This window comes from Tupaia chinensis, unplaced genomic scaffold (genome assembly GCF_000334495.1).
Source record: "Tupaia chinensis unplaced genomic scaffold, TupChi_1.0 Scaffold000301_1, whole genome shotgun sequence".
NCBI classification, from domain to species: Eukaryota; Metazoa; Chordata; class Mammalia; order Scandentia; family Tupaiidae; genus Tupaia; species Tupaia belangeri.
The window spans coordinates 466,301-475,979 of record NW_006159791.1 but is presented as its reverse complement, the minus strand read 5'-3'; the positions used below and the strand labels follow the sequence as shown (position 1 = coordinate 475,979).

The 9,679-nt window shown below is 48.6% G+C and overlaps 1 protein-coding gene across 1 annotated transcript in view; it reads right to left on the bottom strand.

Moving 5' to 3' along the window:
• Window positions 1–5,203: 5,203 nt before the first annotated feature.
• The window catches only part of FAT2 (FAT atypical cadherin 2), a 71,841-nt gene continuing 67,365 nt past the window's right edge, over window positions 5,204–9,679 (bottom strand). Inside the window, exons 21-23 of the mRNA XM_006150827.3 lie at window positions 9,343–9,496; window positions 7,248–7,699; window positions 5,204–6,132 (exon numbers count right to left, since the gene is read on the bottom strand). Of these exons, the coding sequence (XP_006150889.1) occupies window positions 5,603–6,132; window positions 7,248–7,699; window positions 9,343–9,496 (1,136 nt within the window). The 3' untranslated portion in view covers window positions 5,204–5,602. The remainder of the gene's footprint in view (window positions 6,133–7,247; window positions 7,700–9,342; window positions 9,497–9,679) is intronic.

The following is a 9,679-nucleotide window of genomic DNA, read 5'->3' as shown; positions in this document are numbered from 1 at the left end:
GCCAGGCAGGCCTAGGTTGGAGTCCTGGCCCTGTTACTCATGAACTGGTGACTTCACTTAAGTTACTGACATAACTAACCTATGCTTCAGTTCTCTGCTTCAGTTCCCCATCTCTAAATGGAGATGACAGTACCGCCTGTGGGGTTCATGAGGATTAAATGGGATGCTAAGTGCTTACTGGACACCTGGTGTATAGCAGTGCTTGGGAAGAAGTGGTCATAAGAGGCAGAGGTGGCTGTGGAGGGAGTGGCTGATGGTAGCCAGGATTTTTATGGTGAGTTGTAAAGTCCCCCCCCTGCCATGAAGACGTAGGGAGTTTAGAACCAGAGCCCCAGTGGCTGGAGATGGGAAAATTTCCTTAAATACTTCTGGGCCTCCTGAGGCCCAATAAACTGGATCTTGGCCCCAGAGAGCCCTCTGGTGGCCAGTATGTGAAGATGCAGGCTTGGGAAGACAAAGGGAAGAGGTGGGCTAAGCAGAGAGCCCTGGTCCTATCCTGGAGAATGAGAGCTGGGTTGTACTGTGCTAAGATCTGCAGGCTCAGTGTAGGATCTGTGATGTGCTGACTGTAAGGCCTCCAACAAACCCCTTCTCTGGGAGTCTCAGAGTGAAGAACGTGAGGAATGAGACTAGGCTAGATCAGTATTTCCTGAAGATGATTAAGGGACTTCCAGGTAGTCGTTACTCATCTAAATAATTTTTTTCCATATATATTAGGAAAAATACTAACATAAAAATAATAACTCTCAAATCCTGTATGAATTTTATCATTCTAAGATGAATAAAAATATTTTTAAAACATCCAAATACCCTTAAAGAAAAATACTAAGTAATCATAATACAAGTGGTATTCTCTTAGGACAAACATCCAAAAAGTTGGATGCAAAACAATAGACATTTGGGCAACACTGGACTAGACAGTTGTCATTTTTCTTTTTCTTTCTTTCTTTCTTTTTCAAGAGATATTTTTGCTATAGGGTATATGCACTCACCAGAGAGGGAGAGAGACAGAGGGACAGCAAGAAATCATGCCCCCGGGGGATAGCCATGCCTCAATCCCTTCTCTTGCATTCTCCTCTCAGGATCTTGAGCATGTATATGCATGCACTTGACGTGAGTTTTAAGCTGCCAGGTCTGGGACTTGAACCATGATTGACTACATTGGAGCCCAGCGACATGACCATTGCACCATATTCTGGTCCCACCAGTTGAAATTTTCTGCACTGTCCTGATAAGTTAATCCTCTCTACACTACCTGATAACGTTTCCTATCATGATGGCCGCCATTGATTGTGTACACTGCTAAAAGCTCTTTATGCTTGTGTTTATTCCCCACAATGATATTATGAGGCAGTTATTACTACTATTATTTACCATCTTTGGTTTTATTGAAAAATAAGAGGCCCAACTAAACTTTAACAAAGGAATAAGGCAACCCAGTGGAGAAAATAATTTTTTCAACAAGCGATGATGGAATTACTGGACATCTGTATGTTAAAAAATGGAATCTAGATAAACATCCTTCACAAAAATTAACTCAAAATAGATCCCGGATCTAAATGTGCAATGCAAAACTCTGGATCTCCTAGCATATAACATGTAGAAAATTCTAGTTGACCTTGGATTTGGCAATAATTTTTAAACCTTTTTTTAAAGATTATTTATTTCTTCTTAGAGAGATAGAGAGGCACCCTCAAGGGTTTTTGTACTGCTGTCTCCCACCCTCAGCTGGCCCAGAGCATGGACATGTGCACACATATCTGGCATGTACAGGGAGGCTTCAGGATGTGATCCAGAACCTTCTCATGTGGATCTGGCATTACAGAGCATTGTCACCACTGTTCCACCACCTATCCCTAATGATTTCTTAGATTTAACACCAAACGCACCATTCATGAAAAAAAAAACTGATAAGCTGGGTTTCATTAAAATTAAAATTTTCTGCTCTGCAAAAGACATTGTCAAGATACTGAAAAGGCAAACCACAGATTGTGAGTAAATATTCTCAGAAGACATATATGATAAAGGACTGTTGACCAAAATATATAAAGAATTCTTAAAACTCAACAATAAGAAAATAACCTGATTTAAAAACAGGCCAAGGGACCAGCAGATGGTGAGATGGTTACCTTGTTGGACTCCCATGTAGTGGAGTGTAGTTTGAGTCCCAGACTTGGTGGCTTAAAACTCATGCCAGGTTTATGTGCCTGCATGCCCAAAATCCTGAGAGGAGAATGGAGGCGAAGGGATTGTGGCATGGCCATCCCCCCTACGGGGTGATTTCTTGCCTTTTGTCTCTTTGGCGAGCACACACACCCTATAGCAAAAATCTCTCTAAAAATAAAACAAACAAACAAACAAAAAACAGGCCAATTACCTTAACAGCCACCACACTGAAGATATATAGGTGTCAAATATCTGTAAATTATATATATATGTGTATATATATATATATATATATAGAGAGAGAGAGAGAGAGAGAGAGAGAAGAAAAGGTGCTCTGAATAATATGTCATCAGGGAAATGCAAATTAGAACAATATTGAGATATCAATACACACTGATAAGAATGGCTAAAATCAAAAAACACTGATAATACCACATGCTGGAGAGGCTGGAGAGCAACAGACACTCATTCATCACCAGTGGGGATGCAAAATGGTATAGCTACTTTGGAAGAGAGTTTGGCAGTTTCTTACAAAACTAAATATACTTTTACCACATGGTCCAACAGTTATACTCCTTAGTGTGTACCCAAGAGCTGAAATTGTATATATATACATAGAAACTTACACATGGACTTTTTTGCAGCTTTATTCATAATTACCAGAACTTGGGAGTAACCAAAATGTTATTCAGTGGGCCAATGGCCAAACTGTGGTGTACCCCTGACAATGGAGGATTATTTAGCATTAAGAGAACATGAGCCCTGAATCCCCTGAAAAGATACAGAGGAGCCTCGAATGCATATTATGAAGTGAAAAAAGCCAGTCAGAAAGGGAGGCTACCCCTTGTATGAGTCCAGGTTTATGACATTCTGGAAAATGCAAAACCATGGAGACAGGCAGAAAATAGTGGTTGCCAGGGTTTTAGGGGGAGGAATGGATCAATAGGTAGAGCAGAGAGAATTTTTAGGGCAGCAAAAATATTCTGTATGATTCTATGATGGTGGATACATGTCATTATGCATTTGTCCACACCCATAGAATGTGCGACACCAAAAGTGAACCCTAACGTAAACTAAGGACTTGGGAAGATAGTGACCTGTCCTTAGTTGACCTAAAAACTAGACTGTAAGGAAAGAGAGAGAGGCCAAATCATGTCTGCCCAAGGATACACAGCAAGGCTTGGAATCGAGCCCATCCAACCCAAAGCCACGTCTGCTGTGGCGTCTCCTACACATGTGCCACTTCTGTCAAATTGGCTTGGGAACTCAATGGCAGGTATTGGGTTTTCCAGTCTCAATATTCCCACGTTGCCTGGTGAAGTTGCTTTCAGCTGGGCCTCAGGGCGTGCTGTGGGGAGCAGCCACAGGCTGACTCTGGGTGCCAGGAGGACGGGCTTCCCGAGATTTTGGACACAAACTCCTCTCTGCCCAACGAACGTGGTGGTGTGAAGAGTGCTGGCTGGGGCGAGAGTCCCTGTGCCTGGTCTAAGGCCTTTTGCTGACCTGCAGGTTAGTGGACTCAGCACCCAGAGCCTCGGTTTTCCCATGTTTGAATTTAGAGATTTGATCCAACTGCATCACAGTTGCAGGCTTTTTTTCTCAAATGGTTTTCTGGACCCCACTCCTAGGGGTTCTGATTTTGTGTTTCTGCAGGAGAATTCGGGAATTTATTTCTGCAGGGTTTTTTTTATAACTATTTATTTTATTATTCATTTACTCATTCATTGATTTTTAATTTGACCAGAGAGAGACAGAGGGTGAGAGTGAGAGAGAGAAGAAGTGAGAAAGCAAGCCACCAGGTCCAGGACTTGAACCCCCGTTGGCCATGTGGGAGTGTCCAGCGCCTTAACCACCATGCCACCTACTGGTCCCTATTTCTGCAGTTTTACCAGGTCTGGGAATAGCGATGATCTCTAGGATCTCTACCAGTTACCAAACTCCGTGAATTCTGGCTTGGAAGGACCTGTATCTATTCCTGTAGTTCCCCTGACCCGACCTCAAACAGGCTAAAGTGACACAGGCAATAACAGTAAAAAAGATACTTTATTGTTAAAAAAAAAAATCCAAACAACCGACAAGCCCACGCATCCCATCACACGCGCTCACAGTCACACGCACAGCCATGAACCACTCGCACGAGTACGTTCTCACCCACCAGCTCCCTTTTGCTGTAAACAGCAACTCTGTGGGTAGGAGTCTCTTCCTTTTGACTTTTGTCTCCAGAAAAAACACACATGAAAAGGCAGTGGACCAAAGGGAGGAACTGGTAGGGGAGGGATTGGTGAAGCCACCAGAGGCCAGGGTGGCTTCTGGTCCCCACCACCCCTGGCTACATACACTCTGCACATGTGTACACACACACTATACATAGATGCCCACATTTGTAGACATGTGCCCACATTGACCCTCCATGCGTAGGGTTGAGTCGCTGCAGGTAACACTTGATTGGCAGGCTTCTGAGATGGACGGACAGGAAAGGGCAGGGCGTCCAGCCCAGACACTGCTGTCTGGCTCCCTGCTTCCACCCTGCCCTGAACTGGAGTTCAGAGTTCCTTGTGTCTAGGGGAGAAAAAATCCCTATGGGGGACCTCATCCAGACAGCAAGGTCCAAAAGTGCCTAAGAGTTTTTTTAAGTGAATGATTTCCTTCCTGCCTTTGGCCAAAAGTGCCTAGGAAACTTGGGACGAAGAGGACCCAGAGTCATGAGGTGTGAGTTCTTTAACAAAGGTTCAGGGCTATGCGGATCCCATAGGCCCTGGCTGGCAGAAAGTCATGTGACTTCAAGGGGCGAAGCATGTTCCTCTGTCTCTGGTTTCAGAGAGACTGGGGCCCCAGGGGCACTCCTCTGGAGCCCTCGTGGCCCTCAGGCACCATATTAACCCTGGTGCCTAGCACAGTGCCTGTGAGGCAGGACCCCGATAGCAGGCAGGGGGTGCAATGAGGCAGGGTGTGCAGGTGACCTGCTCACCTGCTGCTCGCCACTCTGTCCCCAGGGGGACTCCGCCGGTGACCCCAGACTTTTCTTCATGTCGGGTGTTGTGAACCTGCCAGCCTCCTAAGCGGAGCTGTGGGCAGGTCTAACAAGGCGTCCTGGCAGAGCCGGCCTGGAAGTTCATACCTGCTGCCCTGGGGACTGAGATGGCGAGTCAGTCAGACAGCCTGTCTCTTGCCCATCTCAGGAGCCAGGCAGGCCTGGTTTTCCAGCGTAACTGCTCTGGCTCATCCTCTCCCTGGGGGCCCTCATGCTGTTTCTGAAGCTCTGACCTCAGCTTCCCTCCACCTTCAGGGACAAGCTGGGGGTCCGGAGAGCACATTTCAAGGACTGGGTATGGGGGCTTCCCTCCCCCTTTCCCGGACACACTCAACTCACTCCCTATGAGACAGAGGAAGGTGCCAAGTCCTTGGCCTCCCGCCTGCCTTCCTCTGAGAACAGAAGCTAGAACATGACCTCCTCGCAGCTCCCGTAATCACTCTCCACCATGTCGGAGCCCTCGTAGTTGGGAGGGGGCCGGGGCTGGCCCCGGTCTGTGGGAGGTGCCCCCTCCAGTGCACAGTCGGCATAAGAGGGCCCAGCCCGGCTGAGGCGCATACTCACACCTTTGTAGCCCCCCTCTGCCACGCAGGGCCCTCCCGCTCCCTGCCGGAACTTCGAGTGGTAGTAGCTGATGGCTGTGTACTCGTTGAGACAGGGGGCGAGCAGTCTCTCCCTGGGACTGGGGGGCCGCGGGGGCATCAGATCTTCCAGGTTCTGGTTGCTGTAACGAGGTGGGAGGGGTGCCCGCTTGTTTTCCAGCTCCAGGGGGAAGGGGAAGCCTCCATAGAGGCCAGTGGAATCCGGCATCACAGCTGAAGGGTGGTGGTGAGGTGAGGGCGGCCGAGGGCCCTGGGTCACTGCGGAGTGGGGGTACTCCCAGCATTCCTTCCTGGAGTAAGTAGGGGGCCAGACTGTGGCCCCAGTGGGGTACACTGGAAGAGAACAGCAAGACAGGGTAAGTACCGAGTTTGCCTGGGGAGACTCCATCTGGCCCTATAGCCGCCATATATAACTCAGCACGCAACGGGCTGGCCCAGGGTGCGGCAGCTACATGGCTGTTTGTGCGTGCCATCTCTGGCAGCTTAAGTCATATATAGAATCCAACGGACTCAGAAATGATGGTGTGTATCACAGAGGGGTGAAATGGGATGCGGCTTGGAAACCAGGCCAGGAGTCCTGATTTGGACTGTTCAGTTGCTGAACAACTTGGGGAAACCAAACAAGTCATACCCTCTTCAGGGCCCCAGTCACTTGATGGACAAATAGTGCCAATAACTCTTGTAACTACTGGCAAATGCACCAGAAAATATAAAGTGCTTTACATATTCACCTCCTTTTGAGCCAGAGACCAGAGGGAGGTGAAGGTCTGGCCCAAGAATACCTCACCTCCAGAATGGGTGACCAAAGCTTGGACCACTGCTTCTCTTTCCTTTCCCAGAAAAGCACGAATGTGCAGAAGTTCCCTTTCACTCCAGGGATTCTACCCAACCCTATGCAGAGACTTACAAGTTTCTTCTGAGAACATCAATCCCATTTAAAGGAGTGGATCATGGTGCAACAGAAAGAGCCACAGACTCTGAGCTGAGAGACCTGGCATCTAGTCTAGCCATTGGTGCACTAGACCTTGGATCTTGGATGCCTTCCTTTCTGTCCCATCTTTTTTTTTTTTTTGAGAGGTTTTTGCTATAGGGCCTGTGCACTCACCAGAAAGACAGAGAGAGAGAGAGAGACAGAAAGCGAGAAATCACCCTCCAGGGGAGATGGCCACATTGCAATCCCTTCTCCTCCATTCTCCCATTGGGATCTTGGGCAGGCACGCACACGCGCCCGGCATGAGTTGAAGCTACCAGGTCTGGGTCTCAAACCACGGCAGACTACATGGGAGTCCAGCGACATAGCCATTAGGCCAACTGCTGGTCCCTGTGTCTCGTCTTAAAGGATTGGACCAGGTGGTGACTAAAAACACCTGCCCTCAGATGACTAAGCATTTAGGCCTACCACCCCATCTCATTCACACTGGAGGCTAAGGGGCTCTGGCTATACTGACCCATCTCCTCGCCCGACCAGGTTCTCTTAATCACAGCCTCATTGTCAGAAGGAACCACAGCTGGTGGGAGTCTGGGAGGCACACTGCAGACCATTGGCCGTTGCTTAGAGCTGGGTCCAAAAGTGACGAGTTCATTCGGAACTGAGGTCTTACAGGGCTCTGGTTGGCTCAAGTTGTTGCAGGAGCTGGTGCTCAGGGGGTTGAGCTCGATGGCAGGCATGGTCTGGGTATCGACACCAACACTCCTGGCTAGGAGATCTGGGTCCTCCATGGCCACGGGCTTGTGAGACTTGCAACGGCGGCAGTAGAGGAGCATCCCGCCAGTGACTATGATGATCAGCACTATGGCCACCAAGATGATCAGTAACTCCTGCTGTCCCCAGTCCCCCCTTTTGATCGCAGGAGTGACTAGACAGTGTCCTTCTGAGCAGCCCCTTGCTTTCATTTCACACCTGCAGAGACAGAAGTTGTCAGAGGGCTGAGATGTTATATTCCCTTTCCATGTCCCCTTTTACACAGATCTATAGACTTGAGGGAGCCCTGCCCTCAAGTCTACCCCTTCCTTTTGCTGCCCTCCACCCCCCGCAAGAAAAGATAATGATCAAACATATCAACATCAGGACTTTTTCTCCTTCACTAATAATGTAGGGGCCTCAGCTGCAGCTCACTGGGCTCCGGGAATCTGGGGATGTCCATTATTACACACCAACGAGAGCTGGGCACTGGATATACTCTCTAGCAACGAAGCCAGGTTTTCAACCATGTTTCTGCAATGGTGGCATCCAGCAGACCAGCTTCCCTGTAGCAATAAGGTCAGGGTTCCAGATGCAATGCAAGTCAGCAGTCAGTACTGGTGCCCCGGGCACCAGTGTCACCTACTGTTCTTCACCAGGAGGTCACAGGAGCCCAGCGTGGCCCTGCACAGACTAGCTGCCGGTACTGGGCAACTTGCCCAGAGAAAGCACTTGAGACTATGTCTCAGCTCAGGTCGCCTTCAGCTTGGCATTCCATGGTGTAAGGCTCCTGAGCCTTTGATGGCCAACTTCATCCACTTTTGAGGGACATTAGGGAAGGTTTTCCTCCCACTTGAGTTCTAAGCATCGCTCAGTGTCTGACTTTTCATCACTAACAGTTTGTTCTTTTGGACTAATTGTCACCTTCCCAAGTTCCTCTTTTAAAATACAAGCACCACTTTCTCCATGACGGATCCTCCCAACACATCTGATGAGTGGGCGTCATTCTCTGCTGCAAAGCAGGGCATGAAGTGGGGCAGGAAATGCCAGGTGCCAAGAAAATGGAGTCAGGTCATCACCACACAGGGCGACCTTGGGCAGCCCTTCCCACCTTCAGCCTGTTTCCCAGTCTAACACAACTGCGTGGACTACATGACTGGCTGTTATACGCCGGCTGAGTATGCAAGGCATCACGGAAGTTGTTAGGAATAAAAACCAGGCCCATTTTTGGAGATTCTGAATCAGTGAGTCTGGGTAAAAACTAAATTTTTCTTTTTAAACAAATCTCCCTCCTGATTTTGTAAAGGTTCCCAAGTTTGGGAACCAGAAAAATCAGATAATTGCCCAAATCTCTTTACCTCTAGGATTCTAGATATGATTCTCTTCCCCTTATAATAACTCCCACAACCCAGTACAGTATGAGGCACAGAGGGTTCGAGGAACGGCAGTGCTTGTACCAAGAGGAACCACATTCCCCAGGCCACTCTCTAGGAGGTCACGGACCAGAGTAAGAGAATACGTGCTTTAGCCATTTCAGATGTCAGCAAAGATCAGAACTACCTGAGGAGCGGGTTCTAAGTGCAGATTTCTGGCCTCAGTCTGTGAGTCTGATTCAATAGATTCTGAGAAGGCTTGGGAAATCTGTCATGTTAAGAACCTTCTTCTTCCCTCATGTGCTGATGTACATGGTTAAATGGAGAAGCCTTAACGCAGGGAAAAGGCCTAGACGCCAGGTCTCTGGAGCACCCAGCCCTGGTTTCCCAGTGGCCCTTCCAGAGGTCAGAGTATAGAAGTCATTTCCTAGTGGCACAAAACCCAGAGTATGGAGCCAATAGCAGCCGGCCTCCCTCCCCTGTGCTCACCTGTCTCCCGTGTAAGGGTGAGGGCAGTCACAGGAAGCTCCTTCCGGAGAGGAAATGCAAGTTCCACCTTCCAGGCAGGATGTGGAAGTGCAGTTCTCTCTTCCTCGTTCACAGTGCTTCCCAGAGAACTGCGGCGGGCACTTGCAGACATAGCCTGGGAGAAAGAGAAGGAAAGTGAGAGGGTGCACTGGCCTCGCAGCCACAGGAGACCTCAAACCCACGTTGACACGGCCATTCGATAATGTTTTATTTCATGAATGTTTCCTCTGTATCAACAACTGCACTAGGGACCAGACAGTGGTGTGCAGGTTAAGGCAGCTGGATCCCACACGGCCTA